We start from the raw sequence: 17,336 nt of genomic DNA on the forward strand, positions 1-17,336 counted from the left end.
CTCTGCTAAATGAACATACCCACTTTGCCACATTTAGGTGCCAATGGACGGGCCATATATTGTAAAATCTTGGATGAGAACCTTCTTCCGTTAGCCAGAACTCTGAAGATGGGTCATGGATAAATCTTCAGCATGACAATGACCGAAAACATTCCGCCAGGGCAACAAAGAAGTGGCTCAAGAAGCACATTCAGGTCATTGAATGGCCTAGCCAGTCTCAAGACCTTAATCCCTATAGAAAATTTATGGAAGGAGCTAATACTTTGAGTTGCCAAGCGACAGCCAAGAAACCTTAAGGATTTAGAGAAGATATGTAAGGAAGAATGGACCAAAATCACTTCTGAGATGTGTGCAAACCTGGTCACTAACGACAAGAAATATCTTACCTCTGTGCTTGCCAGCAAGGGTTTCTCCACCAAGTACTAAGTAATTTTTTGCTTGGAGTCAAATACTAATTTTACTCACTGAACTGAAACTCAATTTATAACATTTGTATCAAGTTTTTTTCTGGATTTTTGGTTGATATTCTGTCTCTATCATGTAATCACTTTAACCCGGAAGGATTTACCCCCTTTCTGTACTGTGTCGCTTTAACTGACAATTGCGCGATCGCACAACGCTGTAGCCCCAAAAAATTGAAGTTTTTCCCACAAATAGAGTTTTCTTTTGGTGGTATCTTATTATCTCTGCAGTTTTTATTTTTTGCGCTATAAACAAAAAAACATTTTTTGTTTATACATTTTGAAAAAAAACTATTTTTAACTTTTTGCTATAATAAATACCCCCAAAAATATATAAAAAAAATGTCTTCCACAGTTTAGACCGATATGTGTTCTACATATTTTTGGTAAAAAAAAATTGCAATAAGTGGAAATTGATTGGTTTGCGCAAAAGTTATAACGTCTACAAAATATGGGATTGATTTATTGTATTTTTTTTTTATATATATTTTTTTTTTTTGCTAGTAATGGCGGCGATCTGCGGTTTTTATCGGGACTGCGACATTAAGGACGAACACTTTTGACACTATTTTGGGACCATTGGCATTTATACAGCGATCAGAGCTACAAATAGCCACTAATTTACTGTATAAATGTCACTGGCAGGGAAGGGGTCAATCAAGGGGTTAAGTGTGTCCTGGGGAGGTGTTCTAACTGCAGGGGGGGGATGGTCTCACTACAACATGACAGAGATCACTGCTCCTGATGAGCAGTGGATCCCTGTCATGTTGCTAGGCAGAGCAGGGAAATGCCTTGTTTACATAGGTATCTCCCCGTTCTGACTCTCTGTGTCACAATTGTGGGCCGCGGGCGAACATCGAGTCTGCGGGACCCACGACGGCACGCGGACGCCCGCTAGTATTTCTTGCCGTGGTCATCTTGAGTGAGGGCCGACGGTCTATGTTGCATTTTCTTCCTGGAATTTAACAGCACAAAAGCCTAGTACACACCACTATTTTTTTAGTTCAACCCAGTGGGTTGATCGGAAAAAAAATCTGACAGCTCTGGTCGAAGTCGCTGTACTAGCAATTCAGTGTTAATACAGTGATCTCCCCTGCCCTGCCCCCCCCCCCCCCTTCAGAAGACTCCAGTTTGCGATCTCAGCCGTTGGCTGAGAGCACCGATCGGGAGCCAGTCAGCAGACCTCTTTCGGTCATGAGCGTTCGACAGAAGCCGAATAGGCTGACATTCGGCCCGTGTGTACTAGGCTTCAGCTAAAAAAAAAAACACTCATCCCCTCCTGAAGGTTCAAGGAATGAATGACATCATTTACCTAGGCTTGGAAACAAGGAAGGAACTGAAGAAACAAGGTTTAAAATTAGTAAATCTGATATACTTTCCTATGCATTTACTGCTAGCAGCATAAGGAATAAAAATAGTCAATGTTGATTGAGAGAGTGAACTTCCACTTTAGTTCTGCAACCTTTTGAACATTCTTTCTATATTGGAGGCCTTTGGGACACTTGGGATGACACCTCTCTTTATACCTAGCCCCGGGTGTGACTCACTTTCAGTTTGAACTAAATGAACATTATGTGTGTGTGCATGTTTTTAAATTAAAGATCAACTTCAGGCTCCAGACTCCGTTCCCTGGTGCAGTTGTGTATGGTAGCCAATCAGCTTCTAACTTCAACTTGTTTAGCCCTGGAAGGATTTGCCCCTTTAATGACCAGGCCATTTTTTGCGATATGGGACTGCGTTGCTTTAACTGACAATTGCGCGGGCGTGTGATGTTGTACCCAAACGCTATAAACAAAGAGCGACAATTTTGAAAAAAAAATATATATATATATATATATATATATATATATATATATTTTTTTTTTTTTGCTATAAAACATATCCAAAAAATCGGAAAAAAAAATGTATTAGTTTAGGCCGATATATATTGTCTTCTAGATACTTTTGGTAAAAAATGCAATAGGCGTATGTTGATTGTAGATGCAATAAGTTTTGCGCAAATCAATCTATGGGATTGATTTAGGGACTTTTAATTGTTTTTAGGGCTGCAACTAACGATTGTTTTCATAATCGATTAGTTGGCCGATTATTGTTTCGATTAATTGACTAATCGGATAATCTTAAAAAAAAGTGTGGTGTACAATTTAGTTAATTTGTAAAAAAAAAAAAAAAAAGGCAATTTATTCTTAAATATCCATATGCAGTGGTAAATATAAATAACCAACTACAGTACTTGTAATGCCTTCTATTACCTCCACTTTCTCTGGGTTCAGATGCTGATCTTCCCTGCACAGAGTTTTTAAAGTGATTTTTTTTTTTTTTAAACAAACTTGTTATACTTACCTGCTCTGTGTAATGGTTTTGCATGGAGCAGCCCAGATCCTCCACTTCTGGGGTCCCTCATCGATGCTTCTGGCTCCTCCTGCTTTCAGAGTGCCTCAATAGCAAGCTGCAAAGTAAAAAAACATTTGTTTTTACTGGTAATGGCGGCGATCTGTAATTTTTAGATTTGGGGACCAGTGACATTAGTACGTTGATCAGTGCTATAAAAATCCAGTGATCAATGTAAAAATTACACTGGCAGGAAGGGGTTAACACTAGGGGTTTATCAAGGGGTTAACAGTAGATCAGGGATCGACAAATCCCGGGCGCCAGGTCGCCATGGCGACTAGAAATAATGTCCTGGCGACTTGGCTTGGAAGGTGGGCAAAAAAAATAAAAATACATTTTTTGTGAGCTGGTGCCATCTGGTGGTGAGCCGTTGGTATTACAAGTTATTACCACCAGATGTGAGCTGGCGCCATCTGGTGGTGGCCGTTGGTATTACAAGTTAAGCATTACAAGTTAAACAGCAATTCTAATGTAATTTTTCACTATTTTCACTGCCATCTTCTTCCCTCTAATTAGAACCCCAAAACATTATATATATTTTTTATCCTAACACCCTAGAGAATAAAATGGCGATCGTTGCAATACTTTCTGTCACGCCGTATTTGCGCAGCGGTCTTACAAGCGCACTTTTTTGGGAAAAAATTACACTTTTTTAAATTAAAATAAGACAACAGTAAAGTTATCCCCATTTTTTTTAATATTATGAAAGATAATGTTACGCCTAGTAAATTCATACCCAACATGTCACACTTCAAAATTGCGTTTGAACACCGTTTACATATGCGGGCGCTGCTCACGTATGTGTTCGCTTCTGCGCGCAAGCTCGTCGGGACGGGGTGCGTTTTCTGGCTCCTAACTTTTTAAGCTGGCTCCTAGATTCCAAGCAAATTTGTCAACCCCTGCAGTAGATCTCTGTCATGTTTCCATGTTTCCCATTCTGCCTCTGTACTAGGCGATCTGCGGGAACGCGTCCATAGCGTGAGCATGCTGGTGGCAGCGTGCGCCTGTTCGCTATCGTGCCTGCTCGAGCCAACGTGCAGCTACGCCGATTTGCGCAGGAGAGCCAACCTGCCACCGTATAACGACAGCGGCTGGTCGGCTAGTGGTTAAGTAAGCTTAGACAAAAAAATGGAATCTGATTGGTTTCTATGCAGAACTGCACCAGATTTTGCACTCTCTAATTTTAGTAAATCAACTCATGTGAGTTCAGGTTGCCATAATGATGCCCCCCAATGCCCTACATTAACAATATGTCCCTGTCTGCAAGGTTAAATAACCCTGGGCATAGACCCCTTTCACTCTGGGGCATTTTTCAGGCGCTTTTGTGCTAAAAATAGCGCCTGTAAAGTGCCTGAAAAATGCCTCCCCTGCAGCCCCAGTGTAAGAACCCGAGTGCTTTTACACTGGGGCAGCGCGTGCAAAGCGATTCGGCAGCGGTGCTTCGCGTCCGCTTTTATCCCTCTAGCAGGGGTTAAAAGCACCCCGCTAGCAGTCGAAAGGCACCGCTATAGCAGCAGTAAAGCACTGCTAAAATTAGCGGCGATTTGAGAGAGTGAAAGCCCCCAGTGTGAAAGTAGCCATAGTCTAGAGGTATCTGGTGGCAGAAATAAATTACTGTCAAGGACAGCATTGGAAAGTAGGTGGGTATTGCAACCAGAGATGATTTATTTTACTATACTCAGAAAATGTGTAATCAGACAGATGTTTTTTTTTTTTTTTTATCTCATAAAAATTATAATGTTCTTTGCCTTTGCTGCCTAATTGATACTTGTAAAGTTTGTATCTTAATGCTAAGCCCACTTTAAGTTTTACAAATAAATGCTAATACATTTCTCTTTTTATCCTACTAGAGGGCTGCTGGCTGACAAAAGAAGATTCTTGAAAAATTAAGTGTTATTTTGTTTAGTTCTGGAGAAGGAACACATTTAACTTTTGAACAGATGTTTTCTGCAACTAAATTTTTTCCATTTCGTAGCTACCATGCTTTTTGGCATCATTGTGTGTTTTTTCTGGATCAGATAAAGTGGAAGTCTTAGCTTTCTTTAACCATACATAAAACATTTCTTTAGCCATACATAAAACAATATATATAATTTAAATCGCTCCACTGTCAACATATAGCATATCATCACCTTCACTGTCATTTCTGCAACATCTTGGAGGAATGCCCTGATAAGGCTTAAATGGATTATTATTAGTTATATTTATTTTGTGCCTTATAGCAGAACTATAATCCTTTCTAGCTGTATCTTTATTATAAGTAAAATTGCAGCTTATACTGCTGTTTTATGTTTCAATGTTCACTGAATTTTTGAAGGTATCGTAATAAATACGAAAGTTTCACTCTTCTAGTGGTTTTCTTCACTGGCAACAAGTGTGTTTTTTCTCAGTATGTACAGTGCCTTGCGAAAGTATTCGGCCCCCTTGAACTTTGCGACCTTTTGCCACATTTTAGGCTTCAAACAGAAAGATATAAAACTGTAATTTTTTTTGAAGAATCAACAACAAGTGGGACACAATCATGAAGTGGAACGAAATTTATTGGATATTTCAAACTTTTTTAACAAATAAAAAACGGAAAAATTGGGCGTGCAAAATTATTCAGCCCCCTTAAGTTAATACTTTGTAGCGCCACCTTTTGCTGCGATTACAGCTGTAAGTCGCTTGGGGTATGTCTCTATCAGTTTTGCACATCGAGAGACTGAAATCTGATCTGAAAACTGATCTCCACACTTCCTGCTTGTCTGGCTCCTTATGACAAAACTCATGCCAGCTTCTCACTGTGGTCCATGATCAAGAAGGTGTGATTACTGTGTGTCTAAAACTCCTCAGAACCAATCAGATTAATTTTAAAAACAAACACTGCCCTGTGTTTATTTGTTTTTGTTATGTGTGTCTCTGTACTTCACAGAAACATGAAACTAGTTTAAAAACGAAACTAAACTGCAGGTACATTATATGATTGATTTTTATCTATTTTTAATCATTTTTAACCACTTCCCGCCCGGCCTATAGCCGATTTACGTCCGGGAAGGGGTTATGAAATCCTGACAGGACGTTCTAGAACGTCCTGCAGGATTTCATGCCGCGCGCGCCCGTGGGGGCGCGCATTGCGGCGATCGGTGATGCGGGGTGTCAGTCTGACACCCTGCATCTCCGATCTCGGTAAAGAGCCTCCGGCGGAGACTCTTTACCACGTGATCAGCCGTGTCCAACCACGGCTGATCACGATGTAAACAGGAAGAGCCGTTGATGGCTCTTCCTCACTCGCGTCTGACAGACGCAAGTAGAGGAGAGCCGATCGGCGGCTCTCCTGACAGGGGGGGTTCGCGCTGATTGTTTATCAGCGCAGCCCCCCCTCGGATCGCCACACTGGACCACCAGGGATGCCCACCCTGGAGCACCAGGGTGGGCAAAAAAAAAAAAAAAGCCCACAAAAAAAGAATAAAAAAAGTCTAAAAAAAAAAAAGCATTAAAAAAAAGAAAAATGATGCCAGTCAGTGCCCACAAATGGGCACTGACTGGCAACCTGGCAAAAATCAGTGCTGCCACCCCAGTGTCCATCAGCGCCACCCCAGTGTCCATCAGCGCCACCCCAGTGTCCATCAGTGCCACCCCACAGTGCCCATCCATGCCCAGTGCCCACCTATCAGTGCCCATCTGTGCCACCCATAAGTATCCATCAGTGCCGCCCATGAGTGCCCATTTGTGCCGCCCATGAGTGCCCAGTGCCGCCCATGAGTGCCCATCAGTGCCGCCTATGTGTGCCCATCAGTGCCGCCTATGTGTGCCCATCAGTGCCGCCTATGTGTGCCCATCAGTGCCGCCTATGTGTGCCCATCAGTGCCGCCTATGAGTGCCCATCAGTGTCGCATACCAGCGCCGCCAATCAGTGCCACCTCATCTGTGCCCGTCAGTACTACCTCATCGATGTCCATCAGTGCCATCTCATCGGTGCCCATTAGTGCCGCCATATCAGTGCCCATAATTGAAAGAGAAAACTTATTTAAAAAAAACTATTCAAGATAAGACTGCAATCTGTGTCCAGTGTAATAGATGAGATTGCAGCAGCTAATGTATCAATGCTAAATTGTAAAAATACACCTCAGTAAGAACTGATGGTGTACAAAATGGGCTATGAGCCAGCCACATTTCACTTTAATTTAAGGTTATATTGATACAAAAAATGTGTTTTATTGGACTAACTAAGCATGTTTTAAATACAGTGATTAGTGATTAATTTCACAGAGGTGTACAGTATAAAGGTAGTTAAAATAGCTCAGTAAACTTTAAAATCCATGATTAAACACCAGTAATATTTAATCACTTAAGGACTGAGACTCTTTCTGAGATTGGGTGTTTACAAGTTAAAAACAGGTTATTTGCTCAAAAATTACTTAAGACCCCCAAACATTATATATTGTGAAAGATAATGTTACGCCGAGTAAATTGAAAACCAACATGTCACGCTTCAAAGTTGCGCCCGGCTTGTGGAATGGCGACAAACTTTTACCCTTACAAATCTCCATCAGCGATATTTAAAAAATTCTACAGGTTGCATGTTTTGAGTTACAGAGGGTCCAGAGCTAGAATTATTGCTCTTGCTCTAAATATTGCAAATATACCTCACATATGTGGTTTGAACACTGTTTTCATATGCGGCACTGCTCACGTATGCATTCTGCATGCAAGCTCGTCGGGATGGAGTGCTTTAAGAAAAAAACATTTATTTTCTTGATATTAACACTTAAATTTATTTTTATTTTTTTTAAATGTGTCACTTTTATTCCTATTACAAGGAATGTAAACATCCATTGTAATAGAAAAAATGCATGACAGGTCCTCTTAAATATGAGCTCTGTGGTCAAAAAGACCTCAGACCTCATATTTACACTACAATGCAATAAAAAAATATTTATGTCATTATAAAAATGTCCCTTTTAAGAGCATTGGGTGGAAGTGACGTTTTGACATCGCTTCCTCCCTGAAGTGATCTGGAGAAGGGTGGGGGCCATCTTCCCCTCACTCGTCTCCATACCCAGCAAGATTTCATCAGCACCGCCCCAGTGTGAAAGTAGCCTTAGTCGCGCACTCCACAAACCTGGCCTTTATAGAAGAGTGACAAGAAAAAAGCCATTATCAAAAGAAAGCCATAAGAAGTCCCGTTTGCAGTTTACGAGAAGCCATGCGGGGGACACAACAAACATGTGGAAGAAGGTGCTCTGGTCAGATTAGACCAAAATTTTACTTTTTGGCCTAAAAGCAAAACACTCTGTGTGGTGGAAAAGTAACACTGCACATCACCCTAAACACACCTTTTCTTCAGCAGGGACAGGGAAGATGGTCAGAGTTGAGGGGAAGATATATGGAGCCACTTGTTGGTCACACATAAAATCTCAATAAAATACATTTACGTTTTTGATTGTAACATGACAAAATGTGTAAAATTTCAAGGAGTATGAATACTTTTTTTAAGGCACTGTATACCATAGTTTGTAGAGGCTATAACATTCCTACAGACTGAATAATATAAACAAATTTCGGATATTTTTTACCAAAGAAATGTAGCAGAATAAATTTTGGTCTAAATTTATGAAAAACGAATATTTATTTGTAAAATTAAAAATGCATATTTTTTATGATCTTTTTTTATTTACTGTAGTTGGCAAAAACAAAAAAAAAACAGTGGTGATTAAATACCACCAATTGACATTTTTTGTATGATTGTAGTGTGTAAAACATTGTAGCCAAATGTCTTAGATTTTCTACAAGGATATCATGCACAAGTACATAAAAGTTGAAAACCAGATGAATTACTCCAATATAAAAATGTATTCTCAGTGAAAAAAAATAGATGTTAAAGATTGCTTATAAGAGGATCAGTTTTTAGTGTGAAAAGATAAATTCCTACCTCTCACTGCCCAGCTCTGACTCACTGTGCTAATTACATGAAGGTTGTTTATGTCCCTGAAACGGTTATGGATGCATTTGCAGTTGTTCTCAGGCACTGGGCCTCATTTACTAAAGGTGTAGATAATGAGGATCTGGCATCACTTCAAACGCCAAGTCATTGACTCCTGCTGATGTCAGTTAAATCCTGTGAAGAGGGAGCAGAGGGGCATGGCTGAGCTGTACACTGTATGCCCGCTCAAGTACCCCCATAGCAAGCGGTTTACTACAGTAGGTGTTTGTGATATTGTGCTTTTAGCACGACAGCGTCGCGCTGATACTCGGCGACACGGTGCCGAGATCTCGCCGACATCTTGCACTCACTGGAATAGTGACAGCACATCCCAGCAAGCGCGTCATAGAAGCGACGGGAGATCCGACTTGGATTCCCGCCAATTCTACACGTGTGCGGCGTTTGTTATGAATCCTGAAGGGGAAGTCCCCGCCGGATTTTAAATAAAAATCCGGCATGGGTCCCCCCTCAGGAGCATACCGGGCCCTTAGGTCTGTTATGGGTTGTAAGGAGAGCCCCCCTACGCCGAAAAAACGGCGTAGGGGGTCCCCCTACAATCCATACCAGACCCGTATCCAAAGCACGCTACCCGGCCAGCCAGGAAGGGAGTGGGGACGAGCGAGCGCCCCCCCCCCCTCCTGAGCCGTACCAGGCTGCATGCCCTCAACATGGGGGGGTTGGGTGCTCTGGGGCAGGGGGGCGCACTGCGGCCCCCCCACCTCAGAGCACCCTGTCCCCATGTTGATGAGGACAGGGCCCCTTCCCGACAACCCTGGCCGTTGGTTGTCGGGGTATGCGGGCGGGAGGCTTATCGGAATCTGGGAGCCCCCTTTAATAAGGGGGCCCCCAGATACCGGCCCCCCACCCTAAGTGAATGAGTATGGGGTACATCGTACCCCTACCCATTCACCTGCAAGAAAAGTGGTAAAAACACAAATAAACCACACAGTGTATTAAAATATTTTATTTTTCTGCTCCGGAGGCCGCCCCCTGTCTTCTTTATTAGCTCTTTTACCAGGGGGGGCTTCTTCTTTGACGTCTTCGGGTGGGTGGGGGCCGCCGTCTGGTTCTCTTCCACCGCCGGGGGGGGGTGGCTTTTAAAAAAGCCCCCACCCCCCCGGCGGGTTTCCTCCGGCGTCTTCGGCGGGGCTCTTCTTCTTCCGCTATCCCGACGGGTCTTCTCCGCTATCCGGGGGGTCTCGCCGCTCTCCGCTGTTGACTCGTCGCACCCCGGTTCTTCGTCTCGCAGTCCGGTCCCTTCTTCCGTGCTGTACGTCTTCTTCCGCGCTGTGACGTCATGTTCTTCACTTCTCTTCTTCTCCCGATGTTGACTCGCCGGTCCTCCTCGCTGAAATGACGGATGCGCGCCTTGCATCGGACCTATATAGGCCTCACAGTCCCATCATGCTCTGTACCTACCCATGTGATACCTACCACGTGGGTAGGTATCACATGGGTAGGTACAGAGCATGATGGGACTGTGAGGTCTATATAGGTCCGATGCAAGGCGCGCATCCGTCATTTCAGCGAGGAGGACCGGCGAGTCAACATCGGGAGAAGAAGAGAAGTGAAGAACATGACGTCACAGCGCGGAAGAAGACGTACAGCACGGAAGAAGGGACCGGACTGCGAGACGAAGAACCGGGGTGCGACGAGTCAACAGCGGAGAGCGGCGAGACCCCCCGGATAGCGGAGAAGACCCGTCGGGATAGCGGAAGAAGAAGAGCCCCGCCGAAGACGCCGGAGGAAACCCGCCGGGGGGGTGGGGGCTTTTTTAAAAGCCACCCCCCCCGGCGGTGGAAGAGAACCAGACGGCGGCCCCCACCCACCCGAAGACGTCAAAGAAGAAGCCCCCCCTGGTAAAAGAGCTAATAAAGAAGACAGGGGGCGGCCTCCGGAGCAGAAAAATAAAATATTTTAATACACTGTGTGGTTTATTTGTGTTTTTACCACTTTTCTTGCAGGTGAATGGGTAGGGGTACGATGTACCCCATACTCATTCACTTAGGGTGGGGGGCCGGTATCTGGGGGCCCCCTTATTAAAGGGGGCTCCCAGATTCCGATAAGCCTCCCGCCCGCATACCCCGACAACCAACGGCCAGGGTTGTCGGGAAGGGGCCCTGTCCTCATCAACATGGGGACAGGGTGCTCTGAGGTGGGGGGGCCGCAGTGCGCCCCCCTGCCCCAGAGCACCCAACCCCCCCATGTTGAGGGCATGCAGCCTGGTACGGCTCAGGAGGGGGGGGGCGCTCGCTCGTCCCCACTCCCTTCCTGGCTGGCCGGGTAGCGTGCTTTGGATACGGGTCTGGTATGGATTGTAGGGGGACCCCCTACGCCGTTTTTTCGGCGTAGGGGGGCTCTCCTTACAACCCATAACAGACCTAAGGGCCCGGTATGCTCCTGAGGGGGGACCCATGCCGGATTTTTATTTAAAATCCGGCGGGGACTTCCCCCTCAGGATTCATAACAAACGCCGCACACGTGTAGAATTGGCGGGAATCCAAGTCGGATCTCCCGTCGCTTCTATGACGGCTCTGTCTCCATCGCGGCAAGCCAGCTCGGCGCTGGCTCCCGCGATGGGGCTCGTAGGTGCTCAATCTCGCCGAGAAAGAGAGCGAGATTGACACAAAATCGGGTTCACCTACTGTATGTGGGCACTCGTAATAGAGTAGGAACCACGAGAGCACGTGAGGGGGGTTGGCAGAGAAGAGCAAGTTTGGCAAAACATGTAAAAATAAGACTTTACACTCATGCAAATTACATACAACACTGAAGTGTTGGATCCGCCTGTCTTTTTTTCAGGTAGATCCGAGTGGGCCACCCATTGACTCCTATGGGCAGGTGGGTGTCAGCGGACATGTGTCCGCTGACACCCACCTGCCATCTGATCCGCTAAAAACAGTATGGGGATATGTTCAGCTATCCGTCTGGCAGATTGGATGGGATGAGATTAGATGAAAACGGACATGCTGTACGTTTTTGGCTGATCTCCCCATACAAATCAGCGGGGCTCTGACAGGTCTGTCCCTACTCAGTGAGCAAAGATGGACCTGTCATCCGCCTGCTTAGCGGGGATTAATGGAGCGATCTCCCGCTGAGCTGGCGGACTCTGCTGAGCAGATCAGCCCAGTGTGAAAGGGGCCTAAATGAAGAGGCCTATAATAAAGGATCCTAAGCATTATACACCACTCTACAGTAGGTGGGCCTCCCACAACCATTCAGCTTCAAAAGATCTGGTTCTTTTCCGGCTTGTACCGTTGGATAGCATGAATGAAGCCTGGTTGACCCCACACCGATATGCATAAAATCCAAAGGTCTATTTCAAGGTGCAAGAAATGTCCATACAAAGCTAGTGTTGATGTGTTTCATGCCAGCGGGTGCCTAATCATAACACGTTACACACAGGACTTGACTGCTATTTAAATACTTTGTCAAACAATTAATCTGCCCACCTGCATATAATTTACCCCCTTCATGACCAGGCCATTTTTGGCTATTTACCACTGTGCTACTTTAACTGGTAATCACGTGGTTTGTACGCAAACAAACTTTATATATTTTTTTACATAACGAGCTTTTTTGATGGTATTTGATCACCACTGGGTTTTTTATTTTTTTGTGATATAAATAAAAATGTTGAAAAAAAAAAAAACCTTTCTACAGGGGTGTGTGGAAGTGATCCCGCTGCTACACAGCTGCCAGATTGCTACCATATGAAAATCAAAAGTCGGCTTGTCACATTTACACACATATAGATTAGAGTAGTGTAGAACTGGTCAGAGAGGGATTACTTTGATGTAGTTGGTCAGCTTACACATGCATTGGAATGCATGTGGACTAAAAATACAAATTTGTATGCAAAGTTTGCTAGAAAGAGTGTTGAAAGCAGTGTGCAGAGGGTTCTTTCTGAATTTTTACTCTTCTGCAAAGACATTCCTTTGAAACGACCAAGTCTATTGTATCCTGATCTACAGAGAAATTCTTTTGATAGAAATATCTATTGCAGACTTTCTGTAGATGCAAGGAATTGGATAAAATAATAAAACCAGTCTTTCCACAAACCTTCATTTCTCCCATTCTGCTCTTTGACAATCAACAGTTACCTGTGTGACTTCAAAAATGCTGGGTAGAGTTGCACAATTCTGGCTAAAATGAGAATAATTTTTTGCTTAGAATAAAGATCACGATTCTCGTGGTGTAACATCTTCTTTCACATTATACAAAAATAAATTTGGGCTAACTTTACTGTTTCGTTTTTTTAAATTCATTAAAGTGTATTTTCTTTTAAAAATTGCATTTGAAAAACTGTTGCGCAAATATGGCATGACATAAAATATTGCAACAACCTCCATTTTATTCTCTAGGGTTTCTGTAAAAAAAATATATATATATCACATTTGGTTGTTCCAAGTAATTTTCTAGCAGAAAATAATGATATTTACTTATAAATGTCAGAAAAGGTTTGGTCTTTAAATGGTTAAACTTCCTTCATCTACATGCTGAGCTCTTTCCATTGATAAAAGAACGAAGAGATACTTTGTTTCTACTTTTTCACTTGTTGTAATAAAACTTGGCAGGCTGCCTGGATTTTGTTTTTCCAACTGTGAGAACTCTCTGCACTTGTTAGATCATGACATGCTGTTTTGAAGATCAGGAAGGGATAAAGATTGCGATTTAGATTCTTGACGATTAATCGTGCAGCTCTAATGCTGGGTATATTCCAGACACTCATCAGCAGTGAATAATCAGTTAGGATAAGTGGTGCAATGTCTTCATCATTATTGATAGGAATGAGCTCAGATGTGTTCGGATCCAAGTCCCAACCCTCCTCAGCGAACTCTGCCAGGAAGTTGTCCCTGTGCTAGGCCAATCATAAGCAGCCAACGCATTCTCTGCCTCACAGCCATGCATATAGACATCAATTGTATTTGTGGGGCAGGTATTGCCCCGGCCACAGTGACAGCTTCCTGGTAGGCTTGCTCAGGTGGGTTCGGACTAGGATCCAAACATGGATCCTCATCACTATTTTCAGAAAGAATCCAGAATGTGACAAACCACTACTAGATATACCATGACCTGGATAAAAGTTTAAATTTGAAAGTGTGCGTCTCATTATTTAAAGCAAAGTTCCTCCTGTGTCACATTTGGTACATTTCAGGGGGAGGGGGGAATGGGGACCCATTTTTGACAGGTCCCCCTCCCCACTTTCAGGAGATGGAAGTTGGCCCCTCCTTCTCCTTCCCCCACAGTCGGGCCAATTAGAAAGCGCAGCGCACTTTGCGCATGCGCAGTAGGGAACCAGCATAGGGTGACCACATTTCCAAACTGCCATTCAGGGACACCCCCCTCCTTCACAAAAAGTTGCCAATTTTAAAGGCTTATAAGCAAGTAATTGGCCATAATAGGGGTATGGGGGTCCGGGTACTGTCTCGGGGGACATGTATCAATGCAAAAAATGTTTTTACAATTTTTTCAGGAGCAGTGATTCTAATTATGCTTAAAGCGGGAGTTCACCCATAAAACAATTTTTCCCCTTAGATGGATGCTCGTTTTGTCTAGGGGAATCGGCTAGTTGTTTTAAAATATGAGCTGTACTTACCGTTTTCGAGATGCATCTTCTCCGTCGCTTCCGGGTATGGGTCTTCGGGAGCGGGCGTTCCTTCTTGATTGACAGTCTTCCGAGAGGCTTCCGACGGTCGCATCCATCGCGACACTAGTAGCCGAAAGAAGCCGAACGTCGGTGCGGCTCTATACTGCGCCTGCGCACCGACGTTCGGCTTCTTTCGGAAAATCGTGACGCGATGGATGCGACCGTCGGAAGCATCTCGGAAGACTGTCAATCAAAATAGGAACGCCCAGTCCCGCAGCCCATACCCCGAAAGCGGCGGTGGAGAAGATGCATCTCGTAAACGGTAAGTACAGCTCATATTTTAAAACAACTAGCCGATTCCCCTAGACAAAACGAGCATCCATCTAAGGGGAAAAAGTGTTATGTACGGGTGAACCCCCGCTTTAAAGTGCAACAATAAAAATGAACAATTCCTCTAAATATAGTGCCTGGGAGGTCTCCTTAGTCTGCCTGTAAAGTGGTGCATGTGTACCATGTATTGAACATGCTGCAGCAAAAATTACATTTCTAAAGAAAAAAACAGTCAAATCACATTTAAATTGACTCACGGTTGCATCCGGCTATTCAAAAAAAACACCTCCCCTAGTCCATACCAGACCCCTCGGGCTCTCCCCCCCACCCCAAAGCACCTTGTCCCCATCTTACCCTGGATGGTGGTTGTGGTGGCATGCAGGCAGGGGAATTTGGAATCTGGAAGCCCCAAAGGGTCTGGAATGGACTAGGGGAGGGGGACCCCACGCCGTTTTTTTTTTATTGGCAGCTTCTTTTTTTTTATCATTCAGCGGAGAAGCCTATTGACAGCTGATGACTCATCAGTTGTTAAGGATGTCGGCTTACCAGCCCCGCTCCTTAACAACCAGCTTTTACTGCGCCCTAGTTGGGCGCAGTGCATTGCAGGGCATTTGGCTGGGCAAACACCCTGGGCTGGGAAACAGACAGTTTCCCCCATCGGCTCATCAGGTGGCTGTGTCAGTTTAATTCCGGAACACTGTATTGTCCTGGATTGAAGGGCAATCTGGGAAACGTGGTCACCCTAAACCAGCAGTGAAGCCAAAAGGCTTCATTGCCTGGTTCCCTTACCAGGAAAGGCGGCGGCAACACCCGGGAGTCGATCCGAAGAGCGGCTGGGGTGCCGAAATTGTGGGATCACTGGACAAGTAAGTGCCCCAATATTAAAAGTCAGCAGCTACAGTATTTGAAGCTGCTGACTTCTATTTTATTTTCACTCAGGCTGGAACTCCTCTTTGAGTAACCCTTTTCTGCCATCTTGTGGTATTATTTTTGGTACTACAAACCAAACCAAATGAGGCAGCTGGAGCAGTACAATGCTGACCCTTATCACAACATAATGACCCATTATTTTACAGACATACAGTGGGGCAATCCAACCTCCATGTTAAAAAATAACTGTCACTACATATAAAGATTAAAGTGTTACTGAACTCACAACAGTAAAATCAGTCTGTATCTACAGTAAAGCATGCTTGTCATACTTACTGTGGAACCTAAAGGGTTAGTGCTCTGCTATATGTAAAAAGTCTGTTTGATCCAGTCTTCTTTGATCCTCCCCTTTTTTTTTTTACTGTCCTCAGTCCATCTGCTGATAGCACAGAGCCCTATGAGGCATTCTGCACATGCAGAAAAATAACCTTCACGTGCCTTTACAGTGTTTATCCTAAAGAGAGGTGCTCCTTTTTGCTCTAAAGCCACATGCCAAAAAGCTCCAGTGCCTGCCCTTTACTTTCGGCAGTATTAGGTGAGTCTTTTTAAATTCCCTTGCACAGAAGTGCAGGGTCCCTAGACTGGTAAAGTGAAAATTGTGCAAATTGTGACAAAAGTGGTATAGCGTTTACTACAGCAAGGCCAAAAGTTCCTCTCCCAGATTAGGTCAGCGGGAGCCAGGCACACAGCAACAATCACTCTCCCTTTGGCTCAATGAAGTCTACTGGTTTGCCTTTTTGATATTTATTCCTGAATGAATTTGGATAGGACACAGGGAGCTATGGGATACTCCATAAACATGGAACAACAACCAGAGGACACTTCTCACTTTGTCACTAGATACAGCATCTCCTTTATATTGATTTTGACAGAATATTGGAAGCCTATCTTTAATGTGGAATTAAATTGATGTACTGTAGTTGTGTTATTATTTTGCCCTTAGGTAACAGAAGGTAGTCCAATGAGTAAGTGTGATGCCTTCAGAGACACTAGTACTGCATATAAAACAAAATGTTGAGCTTTTCAAAGTAGTCATATCAGACAGTTGACATCTATGATCTAAGCCAGGGCCACTTTTCTGTCCTTCAGACTTTGTAAGGGCCAGACTGTGGCCAGTGTGAGTAGAAAATGCCCCGTGTCAATGTGGGTAAAGAATGCCCTATCAATATTAGTGGGAGGAAAATTGCCCCATTGTTGGTTTTAACTACTTAATACCCAACTTCAAACCCATGTACCTTTGTCATTGCAGTGAAGCTTAATACCCGACTTCATACACCCATGTACTTTTTCTTAAATGGGTTGTAAAGGAAAACATTTTTTTTCCCTAAATAGCTTCCTTTACCTTAGTGCAGTCCTCCTTCACTTACCTCATCCTTCAATTTTGCTTTTAAATGTCCTTATTTCTTCTGAGAAATCCTCACTTCCTGTTCTTCTGTCTGTAACTACACACCGTAAAGTGAGGCTTTCTTCCTGGTGTGGAGAAAGCCTCTTGAGGGGGCGAGCAGGAGTGTCAGGACGCCCACTAACACACAGCTCCTTTCTCTATCTGCAAAGTAGAGAGTGTCCTGACTTGCCTGCTCGCCCCCTCCCCCCTCAAGATGCTTTCTCCACACCAGGAAGAAAGCCTTGCATTACAGTGGTGAGTTACAGACAGAAGAACAGGAAGTGAGGA

General features: G+C 44.1%; 1 protein-coding gene across 1 annotated transcript in view; it reads left to right on the plus strand.

The window, feature by feature from the left end:
* The window catches only part of LOC120932283, a 59,740-nt gene extending 54,537 nt beyond the window's left edge, over positions 1 to 5,203 (plus strand). The window contains exon 8 of the mRNA XM_040344554.1: positions 4,703 to 5,203. Coding sequence (XP_040200488.1) covers positions 4,703 to 4,704 — 2 coding nt within the window. The 3' untranslated portion in view covers positions 4,705 to 5,203. The remainder of the gene's footprint in view (positions 1 to 4,702) is intronic.
* The last annotated feature ends 12,133 nt before the right edge of the window (positions 5,204 to 17,336 follow it).

The sequence above is a fragment of the Rana temporaria genome, chromosome 3 (genome assembly GCF_905171775.1).
Source record: "Rana temporaria chromosome 3, aRanTem1.1, whole genome shotgun sequence".
Classification (NCBI taxonomy): Eukaryota; Metazoa; Chordata; class Amphibia; order Anura; family Ranidae; genus Rana; species Rana temporaria.